Below are 20,618 nucleotides of genomic sequence, written 5' to 3'. Positions count from 1 at the left end.
AGACCTGAAAAGTCCACCGAGATTTATCGTCGCAGTATGAATCTCTTCTGGTCCGCGAGCATAGTGTCCTTCGTGGTCACCAATGCGCGAGCTGCCGTATCCTCGACAGGGTTTACTGTGTCTTTGACGGATATTGACTACTTCTTGCCGCCGAAGCCGGTCGCCAAGATCTCCCGCTGCGATGAGCTTCAATCAACATTCGGGGATGAGCTTTTTGTCCCATTCACGGTTCTGAACGCCAAGGACAGTGGATTTGATATCGCGTCTCTGACGGCTGGTTACGACGAGGATGATGTTTGGCAAACTGGATTTATGGAAGGTAGGTCACATGAGATTACATGATACAAGCCGATGCTGACATGATTTACAGCACTCTACATCCAGGGTAGCAACTCCAGGTCCCTGAATACTTCGGTAACCATTCTTTCTGGCATCTCATCCTGTGAACTTGCGCCTGGGCCGTACTTTATCAATGCGGCGGGTAATGTATACGAAGCTTGGAGACTCTACTCTGATGTACAAGGCGCTTTCACAGAGTCTGCCATTGCGAGTGGGGACGGATCATACTCGGTCCTGCCCGCTGGGACCGTGGGTCAGAAGCAAGCAGTCGCTGTTCCGTCTCGTCTGTATTTCACCAAAACCGCTGAAAAGCCATTGGCGGGCATGCGCATTGGAATCAAGGACATTTATGGTACGTGTATCAACCTGGCGAAATGGACAAGCTATGATGCGCATCCTGTGGCTTCTCCCAGCTTCTGAGCCTATAGAGCTTGAGATTATATCTGTTCCGGGGGCCTCACTGACGATATCATTTTGTAGACATCAAAGGTCTACGAACTTCCAATGGCAACAGGGCTTGGTATTGGCTTTATCCGCCGGCAAATATTACTGCACCAGCTGTCCAAAATCTGATCGATGCTGGAGCTGTCATTGTTGGAAAAATGATTACATCTCAGTTTGCCAATGGCGAGGTTGCTACTGCAGACTGGGTCGACTATCATGAAGCATTCAACCCCCGCGGTGATGGCTACCAGGACACATCCTCTAGCTCTTCTGGTGGCGGCGCTGGTACGGCTGCGTACTCGTGGTTGGACATCAGCCTTGGCTCAGATACGGGCGGCAGTGTGCGCATTCCGGCCCAGGTCCAGGGCTTGTATGGCAATCGTCCGTCGCACGGCTTGGTACCCTTGGACCACGTCATGCCGCTCAGCCCAGTACTCGACACCGCCGGATTGCTTGCGCGCAATCCACATATCTGGATGGAAGCTGCCAAAGCAATGTATGGACCAAACATCACCTTCACCAAAGATTACCCCACCAGCATTCAAACGCTTGGATGGCCGACGGAAGCAGATAATGTCGCCGACCAGCTTTTGATTGACTTCCTGGGGAACGTAACCGAGTTTCTGGGCGCCAAGGTGACGGTATACAATATTTCGGCAGATTTCGATGCAGCGAACCCAGATGTGGCACCTCTTGCTACGTTTTTGAACCTTACGTATGCACTCCTGATTACGAAGCAGCAGTCGGAGCTTGTCAAGAAGCCTTTCTACGCTGACTATGCGGAGAAGCACGATGGCCGTCTGCCATTTGTGAATCCCGTACCTTTGTATCGATGGGCGTGGGGCGACAATCAAACTCTGACTTTGGAAGATGGCGTTGCCAACAAGACCATGTTTCAAACCTGGGCTAATGAGACTTTCTTAGTCCCCTCGTATCAGTCGTGTTCGGAGTCTTTGGTCATGTACGTCGGCTCTACAGCTGGTACCGTCTACCGCAACGCTTATCGAAAGCCGCCGGGTTTACCGTTCGGTTTCGATTATAGCCGTATCTCAAACATGGCTGAAGTCCCTGACTTCGTTGTACCGCTCGGTGACGCACCATACAACTCCACCATCACCGGGCATGTTGAATACCTACCTGTGACAGCCGACCTGTTGGTGGCAAAGGGATGTGATGGTATGTTGTTTTCGCTTATCGCGGATCTATACGACGCCGGCATACTCAAGGAGAGTAAGACTGGGCAAAGTGGTGTAACTGGAGGAGATATTTTGCTCAGGAGGAGCATGCTTGGTCTTGAATAAGCGCGTACCATAATACAGCCGACCCGAGGCACCCCCCAAAACTACTGCATCCAAAAGTCCTCAAATGATTACATCGACGCAGCAAACTCGCGACCGATGAGAACCCCTACCCTGAATCAGCGCATGGGTAGAAGTTGATAGTAGCCGCAATAGGCAAACCGGAGGCAACACAACCTCATCAGCTTTGACCAAGTGTCTCACTCCATCCCACAGTCCTCATTCTCGCTTGGTATTCCGCATAATCCCGGCTTTAGTGTTATGAGCTATTTCATGAGAAACAGACTTACCTTCATGGTCCACGTCGCGTACACTGCAAGTTACGCGGCACCCAGCGGGCTCTGGAGCTTCATGAGTGAATTTGTACGACATGAACATTTGCAACTGCCGACTGTCTGGTATTTCATGGGCGCTTGTTCATTGAAGCCCAAAGATACGATGCGGTTGAATGCCGTCCCGTCAAGATTACGCTAGGTCAAATACGGGAAGGACGCGGGGGCTTATACGGTACCCCTGAGGCTGGGTCATCTCGTGTCAAAGATCTAGATGTGCCAGTGTCAAATCTACGGTCCTGTTTGCCATCGGACTCGGCCCGTAACCTTACTATTTTTGAAAGTCCCTGTTGTTTCCCGATCGTTGTTTGCGATATGCGACGATCAATCGGACCGTACCTGTGTACTTGTTCACTGTAGGAATTAGCAACTCTTGGTAGTTTCTATGACTCCTAGATACCTCAATGAGCTCATCCACTCTTCTGTCGTCTTTATGAGCTATTCAGGGTAATGTAGCGATCAATATGAGGCTAGTTACCGCTGTTTTGCCTCAGTCCTAGATCCCACTATAAATAGCGCACAACTTCACATTATACGGGATCAGGAACTCGATGTCTGAACAGTCCCAAACAGTCTAGACGACATTCGTATATGGACCGCGCCGGATACATGCGCCGGATACATACTTGTCTTTTTTTGGGTATTGGCATGGAGATATCGTATTCATGGAGCAGTGAACAGGCCTAGCCCAACGGCTGAAGCGTGCGCCAGAGAAGCATAAATAAAGAGACTGGATACTGCTTGTCTGTTTAATACACAACCATCAGACAGTATCTTCATCTCACAACTTGATTTCATCCCCAATACAACCAACCGCCCATCATGAAGTCCACAGTCCGCAACAATCAATTAAGTGGGTCCTAGAAGGTTCAGATTGGATTGATTGATTACCGCTTTAAGCCTAGTAGTTACCTATAGGAGTTTAAGCCCTACCTAGATAGGTAAGTGGGTCTAGGAGAGTGACCGGATTGAATTGATTGTTGCGGAGTCTAATGAAGTCTACGCAGATCCTTGCAGCCATCGCTCTGCTTGCCTCATCATCTTTCGCCCAGAATTGCGGATATCACGATAAAGGCAACTGCCCAGGAAATGTGAGTATCCTGCAAATGAGATCAGATATTGGATCCACTAACAAAGCGTAGGAAATCATCATCACTGTAAGGAATAACTGCATCCATCAAATCGTCTATCTTACTAAACCAACTGTGATCTAGTGCGCCCCACCGGCTGAACCACCAACACCGTGCAGTATGTGTCCAACAGGTTCTCTTGGTAATTCAGACAAGTAGCTGACGAGACTGCGACTTTAGGTACCATTTTTCAAAAGGTGGCGGCCCCTACTTATTGCTGCAAATCGGATCCTATGTTGAAAAAGGGACCAAATTGAAGTGGGCAATGCGGACTTGGAAAGGAACATTATTTGTGGAAGACTGTCCTCCATGGCAATTGCAAGGAAGGCGAAGATGATACGGAAAGGACAAGCTTTAAGCTCACTAAAGATACACCAATGAATAAATGATTACTCTACCTCTTTACTTCATTGTTGTTCATGATGCATATGTGTCTGATTCATGAAATAGATACGAAAAGTCGATACGGAAAGTCTTACGTGCAGTAAATCGGTTAGCCTAGCATTCGGCCAAGGAATTTTTTATGAACTGCTACCTACATCACCCTCACAAGGCTAACATAGCTGCTAAATGTTCTGGCTTTGTAACAGCATCCGTCTATTACCCATCTAATCTATCCAATTCTTTCGAACATGAGTTTGTGACGCTTATCTTCGGGTGAGGTGTTTACATCGCTAGCAGGAGTAACTTTACATGATGACAAATGATGGTAATGAATACCGCCTTAATGCCGACATTTGCATTATTTCTAATAATCGCTGCCGCCAAATTTGGGGATGGGAATCTGGCGTCAAAACTTCATGGAGGATTCTTGAGGCAAGCTTCTTGGGCAATGTCGAGTCGCCGGGACTTTATCGGTGCCTCCTTCCAGTCTTGTCAAACGTCATCCGACATGAGTCTCAACACGACATAGTAATGGTTTTCGGCGGCCAATTTTCCGAAGACAGCCAATATGATCGGCTACATTGCCCTGACTGGCGGGTATTGCGGTATCACGGCATGGTCGGCAGCAGATGAAAAAGATGACAGAAGACACGCCGACGGCACAACCATTCAAGACAAAGGACATAAAACGCCGGCGCTCAGCAGTGATTTTAGTTCTAATAATCTTCGGTGGGTGAATAGTGGTAGACGAACCCGTGGTTCGCAGATGGTAGCTCGACCGGTAGCAGTCAACCCTGATGCAGCATCTTTGCGCGAGCAAACCTTGTATAGAAATCATATCATGCAAGCTAGTACGCAAGGGATCGAGTATTTTTGTCGATATCTCTTAGGTTAGACCTAATTGCTGGCAACATAATGAGTGTGGATTTTGCCGTGTGCAGAGGGTCTAGGTGGCAGACTCCGCAACAAACAAATCAATCAAATATCGCCTGCTGTATTTGATTGTTTGGTGAAGGCTTGGCAACCGCGCCGTATTTGATTGTTTGATTGGTGTTTTGAAGCTGTATATTTGATTGATTTGCAAATATTTGGTGTTGTATAAAAGTCTTGGCGTTAGTTTTTAGTGTTGTAGGCGGCTGCTAGACGCCTCATGCGTCGCTCTGATTGTCCTCTACCCAGTTTTGTATACTATATTTGCGGGCGAGCTCGTCGTCGCTAATAGCGCCGTCGCCGCTATTGTCGTCGCCACGCTTGGCGTTGTAGGTGTATCCAGCCCGGGTCCAAGAGCGTATAAGCTGCAAGGCAGCGAGCAGCTCACTGCTAATAGCGCGACGTTTTAGCTCTAGTAGATCGCCGAGCTCGCTAAATAGTCGCTCACACTCGCAGCTTAATGCTAAGATAGTTAGTATATTAATTGCAAAACGGCTCAATTAGGGGTATTTTGGCGCTATCGTCATCCAATATCAGACTGCGTTGCCATCGTTGTGATACGTTGCAGTACTCCAACTCGGCTCCTCCTCTAGCCAGCGATCGTACTCGTCGCCGCCGTCTCTCCTCGCACAGTTACGACGCGCGGTGAGGGCTTCGATCACGTCGTCGATCGCGCCTGTACGAGCTGGTTGTGGTGGAGGACTCGGCGGTGCCTTCTTATATGACCGCCACAACTCTTAAAATCTAGCGTTTGCAGTACGTAGCCATCCATCTTTATGCTCCTATAAGTTCTCGCAGTAGTATTTGTAGTACGGATAGAGACAAGTAGCGGCGTAATGTACTAGTAAGTCGTCGAGCTTACGGTAATTGTCAGATAGCAGGGTTACTCGACGTTGGCAGCAACCAATCAGCGTAGAGAGGGTCAGTGCGCCCCTCAAGAGGGCCACAAGTACGCTGGCAAATGGGTCGGGGTGTGGTTGGGGTTGGGTTAGAAATTTTGCGACCCCAACCCAACCCCAACCCATTTGTCAGCGCCAAGCTTAGGGTTGGGTTGGGGTTGGGTTGGGGTCGCACGGACCATGGGTTAGGGTTGGGTTATAGTAAAAAAATTGCAAGATGTATAATATAGATTTCAATAAAAGAAAAGTTTATATAGTATCACAGTAGATTAACACAGTGTAGCATTAACTAGTTTCATTTATAATATACAGAGGCTTCGCCAGCTAGCATTTAAGCACGTGTATCTAGATATATCTTATAATCTAGAGAAAAGCTAGTAACTCGCGCGCAAAGTAGCGCCTAGCCAATTGAGAATCCTTCTCTTGAATAGTAACCCTCTTTGCGTGAATAGCATTGATGTTGCAGTCTATAAAAGTTATTAAATGAAAAATAGTATAGGGTAGATAGACTATACCCTCAAAATAACCAACTAAGAAAGCTTCTGTAGCTTCCTGAAGAGCTTCGATTGCAGATCGTTGAAAGCGGATATCGGCCTTGTGCACCTGTGCAAATTCGCGCACTACGCGGGAAAAGGGGAGTTTTCGCAAGAGTAGTTCAAAACCTCTCTGGTATCTCTTGATTTCCCGTAATGCGACAGCTAAGCTAAATTAGAAAATAGCTGTGATAAACGACTGTGATAACCTACTGCCGGCCTTAAACTTGCGCTTCTTCTTAACAGCTACAGGTGCCTTTCGCGTAGACTTTCCTGCTACTTGACGTCTAGCCTTACTAGCAAGGGCCTTCTGAGCCGGCTTGCCGCCAGTAACTGTCTTGCCATCAGGACCACCCCGGCCGGCTTTACCGGTGACCTTAGGCCGTGGTTTTGTCCTTGCCATTGCGTAGTAGAGTAGATGATGAACGTAGGCGACGTATGTGATTAATTACTGTGATAAATGTGGTCGACAATTAAGAAAGTAGTAGGCTGAAAGAGTTAGGTAGCTGGAAAGTTTGGGCGACGGCAATTTCCCGATTTCCGCACTAGTAAAGGCAGCAGCGCACGGACTGCATGACGTAATTTGCTGTTTCACGATCGCATACAACCATTTCTGTTGCAAAATCAGTAGCGAGCATATCATACAAACGTGTTAAACTGCTGTGATAAACGCCGAGCTCGCGCATGCGTACAGCCCAAAAATGAAGGAATCATCGATGTGTTGATCATTTTGGGTAATTTCCGCGTTTTCGCGCTAGCGCAGGCAGCAGCGCACGGACCATTTCTAGGTGAGCATAATGCTGTCTACCCATTTCTCCAGCCCCTGACGCCCAGTAACTCCCAACACCTAATAACTCTCTTTACTACATTGAAAACACCCCATTTACAACAGCGCATTATCACAGTCCCCGCCATGCCTGTCGCGAAAGAGCAAGTCGGCGACGTACCTGAAGGCCTAGTTCCAGCCATCAAACTTGAACCTCCGCCTGGGTTCGAACAAGATAAGTGGGAGCAGCTTACCGATGTAATAATCACAGCCATTTATCACAGCTTATGCTAATATAAGCAGGGATTTGCGTGTGAAGCTGACGAGATTGACGGTATCTTAGATCAAAGAGGTAGTGGGGGTTCACGAAAAGGCCGACCTATCAATTTGAGCGTCCCCTATACTGGCTCTCTGAGTGGTAGCGCCCGTGCTATTGCTCAACGTGAACGCAAAGCTCTTTTCGATAAAGAGGAGAAGGTACTTGAAAGCGTTAGAACAGCCGACCGCTCCGCGAAGTACCAACTGAAGAAATCGCTTTTGCAACAGCCTAAGTATAAATTAGCAAATAGTGCTAGACAGGCTAAGCTGCTAGAGAAAGAGTGGGATATACTTTCAGAGAAGCGGTTTACCCAGAAAAAGTCTGGTAAGTTATCACAGCTGTTTATCATAGACATCTGCTAATAGACTATCCCAAGTGGCGAAGGATATACTAGCAATACCAATTGCTCAGGTTGGGGTTGAAAGAGTTTTCAATGTTGCTAAGGATGTTATTGGTAGTCGGAGGCACCGACTATCTGCCCGGACAATACAGCAGATAATGGTTCTTAAGGATACAATATCTCAAGAGGAAGAACAGGGTCTAGACTACCTAGTTGCTCAATTAGGGGAGGATGGAGAGCCAATTGACGAGGTTAATGATCTTTTTGAGCTTCCAGCCTCGTTAGAGCATACCTTCGATATAGATGAGGAGAACCAGACTACAGAAGAAGAGTCGGAGGAAGAGGTCCAGGAGGAGCGTCAATTGCCACCTCGAAAGCGCCAGCGTCCTCAGCGCTACCGTGATAATTAGCTGTGTTAATATATCTCGTTTTATGTATCTACTATATCATCAACGTGTACACATTATCTTAATTAAGTGTTGTTCCGTTAAAGTACCCAAAAAATATAACCCAACCCCAACCCAACCCAACCCAACCCAAGCCCAACCCTACCACTTGGTCTGTGCGACCCCAGCCCAGCCCTAACCCATGGTCTGTGCGACCCCAACCCAACCCTAACCCATGGTCTGTGCGACCCCAACCCAACCCCAACCCAAGACTGGGTATACCCAACCCATTTGCCAGCGTAGCCACAAGCGCGGACACACGATAGACAGAACACAATACACACAATCATCAACATCCATCACTTTTGTGCAATATCTCATTATATCTGACAGTAATACTCCTCAGCCTTTACCTAAGCGTTGCGTAGGTTAATATAAAGGTAATCTTTAGGCGCCTCTTTATGTGCGTCAAACACTACGTCAGCGTATAGCTCGGCTAGCTTTTCAAGCTGATCGAGTAGATACTTAAACACGGGCAAGACCTCGTGGATAGCTCCGAAGCTACTGCCATAGTGTTTACTACGCCCCTCCAGCCGTTTTATAGTGATTTTTAGTAGTTTAAAGCATCGTTAGTACTTAGTAACGACCGCCCAATCTGCTGCCTAGAGCCCGCCCGACCTCATCCACGCCGGAGCGTCGCCCTGGGTGCCACGCCGCTCCTCGTAGGCGACGCGGCTCACGTGTTTCTCAATATAGAGATCGAAGCCGCCCTTGAGATAGGTTGCCCGCTCGAGAGCGCTGTAGTATGAGTTCCAGCGCGTAACAACTAGCTTAATCAGTCGCAGTATCTTAACGCACGCAGCGGCGGGGAGGTCGTTGTTAGAGGCCTCTAGGCACTTAGTAAATAACGCGTATTACTATGGTGTTTTAATATATGTAATTACAGAGAGGAGCGTACCAAGAGCGCTATACTTACGCCACGCTGCTATAAACGCCTCCTCGTCGTCGATATGTTCGGCAGCGTTGTCGTACGCGTCCTTGTTGTTGCCAAACAGCAGAGCCTGCCTAATAAGGTTAATAGTGTAAGGGCCGCAGCGGAGGCGTCGCTGCGTCGGGTTAAAGTCTCTAAACTCGCGCGCTACAGCCGCGATCGTAGTGTCGTTGTTGCTAGCATTATTAAGTACGAAGTAACCTAGCGTATCTAACGTAATCCTATATGCCCGTAGTGTTGCAACAACAGCTATAGCGATCGCCTTACTAGTGTAGGCACCGTTAAGCTGCGGCAGAGCGATAGGCAGGTCGTGGATCTCACCTAACGCTGTGGCAAAGTGAGCAACGATCCTAAAAAAGCCCCGCGCCCCTCCCTTTGTCGTCTAGCCGTTAAAGCTTATATGTATTTTGCTAGCAGCGCTAGACAAGGCGTCAACAATCTGCGGCCAAATAGCGTAGAACAGCCGCATCGCGTAGGTTGCAATACTACGCGGGGATCGCCACAACGCGCCCTCTGCCTCTGTACTCACTTCTCTAAAAAGCTCACGTGTTAAAGCTCTACTAATAATCTCTATTAGCAAGTTATTATTAAGGAGCTATAACACTAACGCGTGGCGGAAGCGCTGCATATCGAAGTTGCCTATTGCGTTAGCTATAGACTGTGATATTTCGAAGCCACCGTTAATCGCCTCGCGCAGTAAGAGCTGTCTAATTGGGCGTTTTAGTATAGTAATTAAGCCCGTACGGCAAAGGCTATAGCCCTTAATAGGCTAGGCGAGGTAGGCGGCGGCGGAGGACGTGGCTTTTAAGCAGTTAATGATAACGGATAGTGCTTTATATATATAGCAGTATTTACACACCTAAAGCGGGCGTGTAGGTTGGTCTATACGCACGACGCAGTATCTGTGTGTTGTGGTAGAGGGATAGCCTCAATAGTCAGAAGAGAGGCTGCCGACCCGCAATCGGTAGAGAGTAGAGAACAAGAAGGTATCCGAACAATAAACGGTAGTATTAAGAATGGTGTACGATAACTGTCGAGCTCCTCTACGCGGAGTCGTCCTAAAATACTCAACCCTAGCGCCGATTACCTAACGCCGAACACGTGACAAGCTACTACACCACAGTGTATATACCTAGCTTTGTGTTCTCCTAGGTTGCTTTAAGGGCTTAATATAGCGACCTCTAAGCCGCTCCTAATTAAGCCTATTAAAGTTATCGCCGCCGTTATTAATATAGTCATCCTTAGCTATCTCTGTTGTTATTGCTATAGAGCTAGTGCCAGCGTAGCTGCCCTCGGTGGGCGTAGACAGTGATTCTTGAGGTTGTGACTCGAGCTGCTGCCTCTCCTAAGCTTGTGAGGGTGTTGTAGGTAGTGGCGGGGTTGCTGAAATTCTTAATCGCTTCGTTAAGGTTGTAGGAACGTTTAACGAACGCGCGCGCTTCTTAGAAGCTTTAGGGGGCATAATGGTGGGCGTCGCGATACTTTGATTGTGTCAGATTGAGGCGAGGTTTTGCTCCATGATCGAGCCGATGGTGGTTGGGGAAGGACATGAGACCCCCAAACCAGGGCTAGCGCCGGGACTTAGCACTGCCAAGCCCGAGGCGAGGCCACCTCCCACAGACAGAGCCGTAGACAGACACAGAGAATACACACTTGATCCCATCCATAAAAATCTGACAGATTGTCACGGGATCGCGCGCGTCGGCCAGGCTAAGGTTGATAATGTACGCTAGCGTCGTTACACTAACCGTGCGCGTGACGAGCCACTTCGCGTGACGAGCCACCCCACCATCCCAACATTGCGCGTGGTCCCATCTTCAACGCGTCATAACTCAACCACCATGACTGCAATTCAAGAAGCAATTGAATATATAGAATCGCGTGAGGCTGGAGATAAATTCTCGTACCGCCAAGTTGCAAAAGTATTCGGAGTTGATCGAACAACGCTGTCGCGGCGGCACAAGGGTTTGCAGGTCTCCTATGAAGCTAAAATAGCAAATCAACAACGACTTAACCTACAACAAGAGGATGAGGTTGTTGGTTACATAGAGAGGGCTACAAGAGATGGTCTACCGCCTATACGGGGTATTTTGAAAAATTTTGGAAGCGCTGTTGCGCAGCAAGAGGTCTCTGATAGCTGGGTTGACCGGTTTCGCCATCGTCATCCCGACGAGCTCACCACTAAATGGGACACCGGTATCGATCGTGAGCGTCACCTGGCTGACAGCAAACATAAGTACGAGTTGTACTTCAACTTGCTGCACTCTAAGATAGAGGAACACGGGATTGACGAGCGCAATACGTACAATATGGATGAGAAGGGCTTCTTTGTCGGTGTCGCCGACCGCAGAAAGAGGATCTTCTCCAAGGCAGTTTAGGAGGCGGGAGAGCGTACCTAGGCGATGAGGGATGGCAACAGAGAATAGATTACGCTGTTAGCTTGCGTATGTGCTTCTAGAGATGCATTGCCGCCCGCTCTTATCTACCAGGGCACCTCTGGGGTTTAATCAAGCTAGGTTCACGACCTTTTGGAGACCCAACAACACTAAGTATTTGTATCCCACTCGGCTTCGGGATGGTCCAACAACGAGTTAGGTCTTGCCTGGCTTTAACAGGTGTTCGAACGTCATACAGCAGCCAAAGCTCGCCGTCAATGGCGCCTTCTGATCCTTGACGGGCACGCCAGCCACCTTACGCCTAAATTTTTGGAGTTTTGTGAAGCCAAACGTATCATGGTTATGGTTTATCCTCCCTATTCAACCCACAGCTTACAGCCGTTGGATGTGGTTCTCTTTGGGCCGCTTTCGAAGCACTACACTAAGGAGCTTACTCAACACCTCCAGCGAACCCAAGGTCTCTCAAGGATCACCAAACAGGACTTCTATCGTCACTTTTGGCCTGCGTGGAGCTCTACAATGACTCACGATCTCATATTGAAGAGTTTTCAAGCTACAGGCATATGGCCGATGGACGCAAGCCGGGTACTTCAACGCTTTAACAACAACCCACAACAACAAGATGACGACCCAGGAATTGGGGAGCAAGGCGACGGCGATACCTGGCCTTAGCTGCGCAAAATTTTTGACGCTGCGGTGGCTGACAAGGCCAAATTTGAAGCCAAACGGCTATCCCAAGGCCTGCACTCGCTGTAGGTCAACAACGAGCTTCTCCGCCTCTAAAACGCGGAGCTACGCGCTGAACTCAACCTCATTCGAAAGCGCCCGATCAATTCTACAACACTGACTACACGAGAAGGCGACGAGTGGCACGGCGGAGCTGTATTCTACAGTCCCAGGAAGCTTGCCAGCGAGCGCGCGCGCAAGGCCGCAGAACTGGACGAAGCCGCGGAGCTACAACTCCAAAAAGCTCGCGATAGAGAGATTAAAGCGGCAGAAGCAGCTGAGAAAAAGCGCTCTCAAGAAGCTGCAAAGGTGGCTCGACAACAAGCCAAAATTGCTAAGGATGCGGAGCAGTTACGGCAGCGTGAGGAGAAAGCTGCCAAACGGGCACTTAAAAAGCTGCAACAAGCTGCAACCGCTCAAAAAAGTCGCGATACAGCAAATAAGCGTAAGCGAGAAGCCTCACACAAGCCAGCAAAAAAACCGACAAAGCGTCGTCGTGTTGTTGCTCCATCAAGTGGTGTGGTTGCTGGTCCGCCCGAGGCGTCTCCTCCACCCAAATTTAGCCTGCGCAACCGCCAAATCAAGACGCCAGCGAGATACAAGTAGTGCAAACGCTTTAGTAGCGTCTATATATTAATATACCAAAAAGTCTCACGATAATAGCTTTTGTGGGTGGCTCAATAACCTCATCTTTTTTGTCGTCTGATCTTGTTGGGGTGGCTCGTCACGCGAAGTGGCTCGTCACACGCACGGTTAGTGTAAGGGCAAGTTCAGATGGCTCATTTAGAACACCAAAACACCAAAATCGACGCGCTCACAACCTAACAAACTGCAAAAACTTAGCCTAACAAAACACCAAATACTTGCAAATATTTGCAAATGTAACAATCTTTATGCTTGTTTGTTTGGTAAAAAAAGCTACCTATGTTTGATTCATGTTTGTTTGTTGCGGAGTCTGCTAGGTGGAAGCAAATTCGCCCATGCAATGAAAATTACATGGATTGTTCAAGATCAACGACTCTGATGCTTGAAAATTATGCATCATGATAAAAGGATGGGGAATAAAAATAATCGCGAGCAGCAATAAGCATCGTGGAGTGTAAAGCTTGAGAGTGTAGGTAGTTGCACGCTATGACGAGACGTGGATAATATCGTGGTAGGTAAAGGGCAGGTTTTTAGTCGTAGGCACTGTGTTTATAGCCTTCGACTATGGCTGCGAGTCCAAAAATAAGGGAGAAAATTACTAGTCCTATGAGCTGCTTTGCTCTGTTATCTTGGTAGAGTGTTCACCATATAATGGCAGCTTGAAATACGGTACTAACACTAATACTATAGTACAGTTGATATTATAGCGAGGCACCTCTCCTAAAACTACCGCATCTGGAAGTCTTCAAATAATTACATCGACGCAGCAAATTTGCGATTGAAGAAAACCCCTAGCCTATAATGGCGGCACAAGCGACTGACTGGTGGCAAAGTGGTGACCAAGGCGCTTGGCATATCATCATCCTACCTTTTTGCAGGTGCCTACCCACGTGTAAGCCAAATAGGTTCCAATGGTGTAGGATCACATCCCACTGAGTACCTGGGTATTACGTGGCTACATGGCCCGACGACTAGTGAGCAAGCGGGATCATCGGCAGATGTCCGGATCTAGGTACCCATCCCCGCAGGATTATGCGGGGATTTGCGAGCCGCAATAGCAAGCAAACACCTGGTCTGACCCATTCGCATACAGAGTTCCCACATGGTGTTCACTGGTCTGGCCTGCTCGGAGGACCCACATGACGCCTGGAGCTCAGTCTAGACCAAAACAACTACGTACAAAACTTAACTTAGCCCCTGTTGGTAGGGCTGTAGCACTAGTGCTGAAAGGAAATAACGATTAACTAGGAATGCATTCTGTTCGGTGATGGTTCTGATTGATTGTCTTGCGAAGGAGAACTATGGAAGAGCTAGATATAGGAGGTCTGGTCTGAGCGCTGCTCGGACGCCGCGATCAGTGCGCCTGTCCGCGTGACTGATGCCAGTGCGCCTGCTCGCGTGACCGAGATCAGTGCGGCCGATCACGTGGCTGAGATATCGTTGATATCTGTGATCCGACAAGTTGGAGTAAGTAGGGAAGCATCTATAGACCTATTTGAGAAGTAGAAGCACTCGTGTGATCTTATACCTATCTCTTTTGGAGAAAGAGGCAGGACGCAACACATATTATTTCTTGATCTTGTTTTAAAAGGCGCAAAATAGTAGTGGCTTTTTGATGATGTCGGAACATGCGCGTACAGCCAGCCCGGCGAGTTTTTCCGGGCCGGAAGCTTGGACCACTAGTTAGACCAAGCTTCCCGCTTAGCTCGCAACCGTACATATGGAGATCTCTCCATCCAGCTCTTGCTCACTACTAATCAAATACTATACACTTTGTTCGTTGCAACGACTGCTAGTATTCGACACCTTTGCCGTGTCAACACTGATCAGTGGTTGATATGACCACAGATCGGCAAGACATCTGTGTACAGAGGGCCCATCAGCATTGCGTCTGTGTAGCCTAGGTAAAGAAGCGACTCTTAGTACGACCTTGTATCGTATTAAGCAGTGCGAAGAACAGATCCGCCCACGAGCGTTCGTTTCGGCTGACGGAGTCTGAAAGAGATCCAGAACTAGGGATCTGCGTCAACTACGCACCAAAACCCGACAAAATCACCGGCGAGCAACCCCGCCACAGTCAACCCGCGACGAGCGACCTACGGGCAATCTACAAGCGACCCACAGGCAACCCGCGACTCACAAGCAACCCACCGGAATCATGCCTACAAGCATTACTACCCGGCAATGGTACCCAAAGGTGTACGCGGACGAGTACACCAATACCCAACTCGACATTGCAACCGATGCTATTATCCCTGGTCAGATAAGCACTATTGCTATCGACTGGATGATACAGGCCGAAGAGAACGGAGACTTTGACATCATGCTTATTCAAGACTTCCAAGAGACATTTGCAGGATGGTCTCTCAATCATTTCAATGCAATGGACATGCGAGTCCGTACAGCAGTCAAGAACATACTCCGCGACCGAGGTGTCTACATCGAGAAGAACAGCCGCAACACCATCGCACAACAGCTAGTCAATCTCCTTAGCCTTACACGCTCTCCCGACTGGCCCATTGACGAGCTCAACGTTATGCGACTCAACCCAGACTTCAAATGCCGACAGATAGCAGAAGAGGCACAACACGCTAGAACAACTCAACAAAGCAGCAACCCGCCAACTCAAAGCGCCAGTATAAACTATGCGCCATCTCCTGCTCAGGCAAACGTAACAGCCCTCACCAACCTCGCAAAGGTATACAGTGAGGAGGAGAAGTTCAGTGGCGACAAGTATGACGTCCTCGACAACAAGATAGTCATCTTTAAAGACCATTGCGAAAAGGTTGGCATTACGACACCAGCACAGTACAAACTTGCAGTCTCTACTATGCTTAGAGGCAAGGCCTCAGCATACTACTACAACTACATTGCTCCACTCAACCTAGACTACGACAGCATTATCAAGAAACTAGGGGAGTACTTTCACACGAGCGAGAACTACCAAATGTTCTTAAGTGAGTGGCGCACCATTATGCTGAAAGACGTCATCGCCAACAACCCCGACAAGACACTCACCCAGTGTCTCGACATAGTCATCGACAAGCTCCAGCTGCTGCACCAGGCAATGACTCAACAGAATGGACCAAGCGAGCTCGCTCTTACAAGCCAACTTATTGCTGCCTGTCAAGGCGTCGAAGCATGTAGCGCAGTCCTTATCCGCCCAGCTTCAACCTTTGAAGCCGTTGCCTCAGAACTCCGCAACGCTGTCGGCAACTGGACGCGCTGCCATCCGCGCTCACAGTTCAACTGCGAGGAGTCCGATCCGAGCGAAGACGCGTTCTACACAAACCGCCGATACAACCGCAACGATAGCGGACAACGCGACAAACCGCGCAACTATAGCGCACAAGGCCAAGGCGAAGGATCCCGCAACTACAACCGCGGAGGATCCCGCTTCCAACGCAGCTTACCCCGATCGCAGTACAACGATGATACACAGCGCCGCAATAACAGGAAGTGCTACGTCTGTAGCAAGCCAGGCTGCTGGTCAACTCGTCACTCTAGAGAAGAGCGAAAGGAAGCGCAACAACGTTTCCGGACGTACGTGCAGACCCGCAACGTCGATATAGACTACGAAGCTTTCCTTGCCCAGTTTGAGGGCATTGACCTTAATGACGACGACGATAACGGCGGCACGGACGAAGAACTCGACGCGTTCTTCAACAACGACCAGTTTGATACAAAGCACCAGTTTCTCACTGCTACCTGCGGTGCAGTTGATGGAGGAACAATGGTACGCAACCTCAACAACGCCGCCGCTCTACACGCGATCACGAAGATCGACCCATACGCCGGCAACGACATTGCCAAAGAGGCAAGCCACCTCTTCACACTCGATCACCGGTACGGGCGCGAGCAGTTCCAAGGCATCATGCCAGACACCGGCGCGGCCGGAGTGTCTACAGCAGGCAAGCAACAGGTTACAGCGTTACACCGCATCCAACCGTTATGGATTGACAAGTCAACTGCTGGCCGACACCGGATCCGATTTGGGGATAACCCGGAGTGTGTTTCTATCGGCGACGTCAACGTCCAGACACCCGTTGGAGTGATTAGGTTCGCTGTAATGCCTACTAACACACCGTTCTTACTCTGTCTTGATGACATGGACCGCCATGGCATCTACTTCAACAACGTCGACAATACGCTAGTTCATCAGTCCAAGGAGTACCCAATTGTCCGCAAGTGGGGGCATCCATGGCTTCTTCTCAACAAGCAGGAGACTGCCACCCACTATCTCACCGAAGGAGAACTCCAGCAACTCCACCGACGTTTTGGGCATCCAGCCGCCGCACGCCTCTACAAAGTCCTAGTAAAGGCAGGCCACGACGACATTGACAAGACGCTAATTGATGAGATTAACAAGTTCTGTCATCAGTGCCAGATAACTGCTAAAGCACCAGGCCGATTCCGCTTTACTCTACGCGATGACAACCTCGACTTCAACTCCCGCGTCATCGTCGACATTATGTACATTGACAGTAAACCAGTCCTCCACGCCGTTGACGAAGCAACTGCTTTTCAAGCCGCCCGCTTTCTTATAGACATAAAAGCAAGCACAACATGGGACACGCTGCGCGCTATGTGGATTGACATAAGTCCACGAAGTACCAGTTGAGGCCCATCACTCGATTGGCAAAATTGAACGCTACCATGCTGCCATCCGACGAGCGTTCGAAGTCATCTCCGCCGACATCGGTGCATCTACGACGACGAAGGATGACATCCTCCAGATGGCTGTCAAGGCTGTCAACGACACCGCCGGACCTGAAGGACTTGTACCAACGCTGCTGGTATTCGGCACCTATCCACGTCTCTCCAAGACATCACCGCCATCTCCCTCAATCACCGCGCGCGCAACGGCAATACGCAAAGCGATGGCAGAAGTCCGGAAGATTAAGGCAAAGCGACAAGTCAATGAAGCTTTAGGTACCCGTAACGGGCCAAACAACATCGTCACGCAAGTACTAGAACTACCGCTGCAGAGCAACGTCAAGGTGTGGCGTGAAGGCCTCGGATGGACTGGCCCGCACACTCTCCTCGCCCTGAACGACGATCAGACTGCTGCTATCGTCGACGCTCATGGGAAACAAGCAAGTTTCCGCATCACCTCTGTCCAGCCGTATCATCAAGACGACACTACAAATCTCCCGCGACCTGACGAGGAACAGCACGGCGATGAGGAACAGCATAGCGAGCATCAGCGCGACAATGACGACTTTGTTCCCCCAGAAGAGCCACCGCAACGCCGAGGACGCGGCCGTCCCAAAGGCTCCAAGAACAAGCCGAAGACACACGCTGCTAACCTCGCACAGCGCGAGAAAGACGACATAGTGCTAGCCAGGACACTGCGCACTACCGGTAAGATCACGACACCTGGAGAACCTTTTGAGCTGTCAACCAAGACAGAGATTGACGCTCTCATTACCCGCGGCGTCTTCCGCTTTGAGCCATTCAATCTAGCCAAGCATGGCGGGATCCGGATCTTCAAGTCCCGCATTGTCAATGAAGTGAAAGGCAAGACCACCGATAAGCCGTACGAGAAATCTAGACTAGTTGTACAAGGCTACGCCGATGATGGCAAGAAGATTGTACTCACCCAGAGCCCCACGATACAACGCGCAAGCCAGAGGATCATTATTGCTCTTGCACCGGTATTGATCCAAATGGGCATGAAGTTATGGCTCCGAGACATCACGCAGGCGTACACGCAGTCCGACGACCGCCTCCAGCGCACTATCATTGCAGACCTGCCTGTACAACTCCGCAAAGTGTACCCACAAGGAACCATCATGGTCGTGGTGAAACCACTGTATGGCATCGCCGAAGCAGGTGCCTACTGGTGGTCAACATACTTCAAACACCACACGACGACACTCAACATGGAGACGTCTACGTACGACCCATGCCTCCTCATCTCCAAGGCCACCGACGCTGGAACAACCACAGGTTTCGGCATTGTTGGCATGCAAACCGACGACACTCTTGGTCTCTCAGACAACGCATTCGCTGATAGAGAGGACAAGGAGCTCCGTTTCAAAGCTAAGGACAAAAAGTACCTCACAGACACTGACCCTATCGAGTTTAATGGCTGTATGGTACATCTTGGCAGTGGCAACGTCATTACTTTACGGCAGAAGAAGCAAGGTGAGAAACTTGAGAACGCTGTTGATGCAAAGTCCTACATACAACAACGAGCACGAGGAGCATATATCGCGACTATCTGTCAACCAGAGGCAAGCTTTGATCTCGCCGCTGCAGCGCAAGCGACTGAACCGACAAAAGAAGAAATATCCAGATTGAATAAGCGCATTAACTGGCAGAAGAAAAACGTCTCTCGCGGACTTAGCTACGTGCCTATTGAGATGAAAGATCTCAAGCTATACACGATGGTGGACGCCTCGTTTGCCAACAACAAGGACATGAGCTCTCAAATGGGATACGTTATTATTCTTGGTAACGAGACTGCATCTTCAGACGGCAGCTTTAAGATACGTGGCAACATTATTCACTGGTCCTCCACTAAATGCAAACGCGTCACAAGGAGCGTTCTAGCATCGGAGATCTATGCAATGGCACATGGCGTTGACATTGCACTGGCCATCGGCACCACGATTGACATGATTATGGACCGACTGTCTTTCCCTAAGGTCTCTATTGTCGCATGCACGGATTCACGATCCTTGTACGACTGTCTCGTCAAACTCGGCACTACTAAGGAGAAACGTCTCATGATAGACATCATGGCATTGCGCGAGGCATACGAGCGCAACGATCTCATGGATATCCGCTGGATTGACGGCAGAGACAACCCAGCAGATGCGATGACAAAGGCAGCGAGCAACTCTGCTTTAGAGCATCTCATTGACACCAACGAGCTCGAACTTCGTGTACAGGGATGGGTGAATCGCGACACCACAGGCATCGAGCCTACGAACAAGCCAGGCACCAAGCCTACGAACAAGACAGGCACCGAGCCTACAGACAAGACAGGCACCGAGCCTACAAACAAGACAGGCACCGAGCCTACGAGCGATGGCACCGAGCCCACGATTGATTGTGGTGAGAACTGAGACGGACACACATGCACACACACACAAGGGATGAATGGGTTGCATGTATTTGCGTTAGCCGGAATAGGAAACTAGATACTTTTCTAGGAGCAGGATATTGTAGCAGATTCGGGGTACTTGGGAGCTGACTGTACGCCGTCACAAAAAGAAGAAAAGCCAGTGTCGGAACATGCGCGTACAGCCAGCCCGGCGAGTTTTTCCGGGCCGGAAGCTTGGACCACTAGTTAGACCAAGCTTCCCGCTTAGCTCGCAACCGTACATATGGAGATCTCTCCATCCAGCTCTTGCTCACTACTAATCAAATACTATACACTTTGTTCGTTGCAACGACTGCTAGTATTCGACACCTTTGCCGTGTCAACAGATGAGATACATAGCACAAACCAGCGGCGGGATATTTCAGGAAACAATTTTCAAATGGGAGGAAATCTTTTGTTGGTTGGAATTTGTTCTTCAGAAAGAAGGAGACAGCAGACACATCCGTGGGTGTTGTTCGTAATTTTTGTTAGAAATTCCAAATGTGTGTAGAAGAATAGATACGAGCGTGAGAAGAAAGACTTTTATACACCCGCGTTGGACACACGGGGACTATCCGAAGTCGGTCCAGGGATTTTCGTTTACAAAGGGCGACTGGTGGCGCGCAACATCACTCGCACGTCATTTGATTTGAGCAAAATTCGGAAT

At 49.3% G+C, this 20,618-nt stretch overlaps 9 protein-coding genes across 9 annotated transcripts; 6 read left to right on the top strand and 3 right to left on the bottom strand.

Moving 5' to 3' along the window:
- Nucleotides 1-36: 36 nt before the first annotated feature.
- Nucleotides 37-2,084, top strand: PtrM4_022480 (GatA, Asp-tRNAAsn-Glu-tRNAGln amidotransferase A subunit and related amidase; the record flags this gene model as incomplete). The annotated part of the gene is made up of 3 exons (XM_001932043.1): nucleotides 37-319; nucleotides 371-691; nucleotides 820-2,084. 3 exons carry the CDS (start codon nucleotides 37-39, stop codon nucleotides 2,082-2,084), a joined length of 1,869 nt encoding a protein of 622 aa, XP_001932078.1.
- A 1,321-nt stretch (nucleotides 2,085-3,405) lies between these two features.
- Nucleotides 3,406-3,800, top strand: PtrM4_022470 (uncharacterized protein; the record flags this gene model as incomplete). Its single annotated transcript, XM_066103522.1, has 4 exons — nucleotides 3,406-3,504; nucleotides 3,556-3,570; nucleotides 3,628-3,661; nucleotides 3,724-3,800. 4 exons carry the CDS (start codon nucleotides 3,406-3,408, stop codon nucleotides 3,798-3,800), a joined length of 225 nt encoding a protein of 74 aa, XP_065965724.1.
- Nucleotides 3,801-5,075: 1,275 nt separating this feature from the next.
- Nucleotides 5,076-5,629, bottom strand: PtrM4_022460 (uncharacterized protein; the record flags this gene model as incomplete). Its single annotated transcript, XM_066103521.1, has 3 exons — nucleotides 5,076-5,320; nucleotides 5,429-5,533; nucleotides 5,584-5,629. 3 exons carry the CDS (start codon nucleotides 5,627-5,629, stop codon nucleotides 5,076-5,078), a joined length of 396 nt encoding a protein of 131 aa, XP_065965723.1.
- A 490-nt stretch (nucleotides 5,630-6,119) lies between these two features.
- Nucleotides 6,120-6,692, bottom strand: PtrM4_022450 (HHT1, Histones H3 and H4; the record flags this gene model as incomplete). The annotated part of the gene is made up of 3 exons (XM_066103520.1): nucleotides 6,120-6,223; nucleotides 6,272-6,454; nucleotides 6,503-6,692. 3 exons carry the CDS (start codon nucleotides 6,690-6,692, stop codon nucleotides 6,120-6,122), a joined length of 477 nt encoding a protein of 158 aa, XP_065965722.1.
- A 510-nt stretch (nucleotides 6,693-7,202) lies between these two features.
- Nucleotides 7,203-8,124, top strand: PtrM4_022440 (Dimer-Tnp-hAT domain containing protein; the record flags this gene model as incomplete). Its single annotated transcript, XM_066103519.1, has 3 exons — nucleotides 7,203-7,313; nucleotides 7,359-7,698; nucleotides 7,751-8,124. The coding sequence occupies 3 exons, from the start codon at nucleotides 7,203-7,205 to the stop codon at nucleotides 8,122-8,124; spliced, it is 825 nt and encodes a 274-aa protein (XP_065965721.1).
- Nucleotides 8,125-8,762: 638 nt separating this feature from the next.
- PtrM4_022430 (uncharacterized protein) lies at nucleotides 8,763-10,553 on the bottom strand (the record flags this gene model as incomplete). Its single annotated transcript, XM_066103518.1, has 3 exons — nucleotides 8,763-8,989; nucleotides 9,077-9,418; nucleotides 10,523-10,553. The coding sequence occupies 3 exons, from the start codon at nucleotides 10,551-10,553 to the stop codon at nucleotides 8,763-8,765; spliced, it is 600 nt and encodes a 199-aa protein (XP_065965720.1).
- Nucleotides 10,554-10,932: 379 nt separating this feature from the next.
- PtrM4_022420 (uncharacterized protein) lies at nucleotides 10,933-11,469 on the top strand (the record flags this gene model as incomplete). The annotated part of the gene is made up of 1 exon (XM_066103517.1): nucleotides 10,933-11,469. The coding sequence occupies one exon, from the start codon at nucleotides 10,933-10,935 to the stop codon at nucleotides 11,467-11,469; it is 537 nt and encodes a 178-aa protein (XP_065965719.1).
- A 640-nt stretch (nucleotides 11,470-12,109) lies between these two features.
- PtrM4_022410 (ATP-synt-B domain containing protein) lies at nucleotides 12,110-12,819 on the top strand (the record flags this gene model as incomplete). The annotated part of the gene is made up of 2 exons (XM_001932039.1): nucleotides 12,110-12,239; nucleotides 12,347-12,819. The coding sequence occupies 2 exons, from the start codon at nucleotides 12,110-12,112 to the stop codon at nucleotides 12,817-12,819; spliced, it is 603 nt and encodes a 200-aa protein (XP_001932074.1).
- A 2,197-nt stretch (nucleotides 12,820-15,016) lies between these two features.
- Nucleotides 15,017-19,934, top strand: PtrM4_022400 (uncharacterized protein; the record flags this gene model as incomplete). Its single annotated transcript, XM_066103516.1, has 2 exons — nucleotides 15,017-17,342; nucleotides 17,461-19,934. The coding sequence occupies 2 exons, from the start codon at nucleotides 15,017-15,019 to the stop codon at nucleotides 19,932-19,934; spliced, it is 4,800 nt and encodes a 1,599-aa protein (XP_065965718.1).
- Between the last annotated feature and the right edge of the window lie 684 nt (nucleotides 19,935-20,618).

This window comes from Pyrenophora tritici-repentis, chromosome 1 (assembly GCF_003171515.1).
Source record: "Pyrenophora tritici-repentis strain M4 chromosome 1, whole genome shotgun sequence".
Lineage (NCBI taxonomy): Eukaryota > Fungi > Ascomycota > Dothideomycetes > Pleosporales > Pleosporaceae > Pyrenophora > Pyrenophora tritici-repentis.
This window is presented reverse-complemented; position numbering and strand designations above follow the sequence as displayed.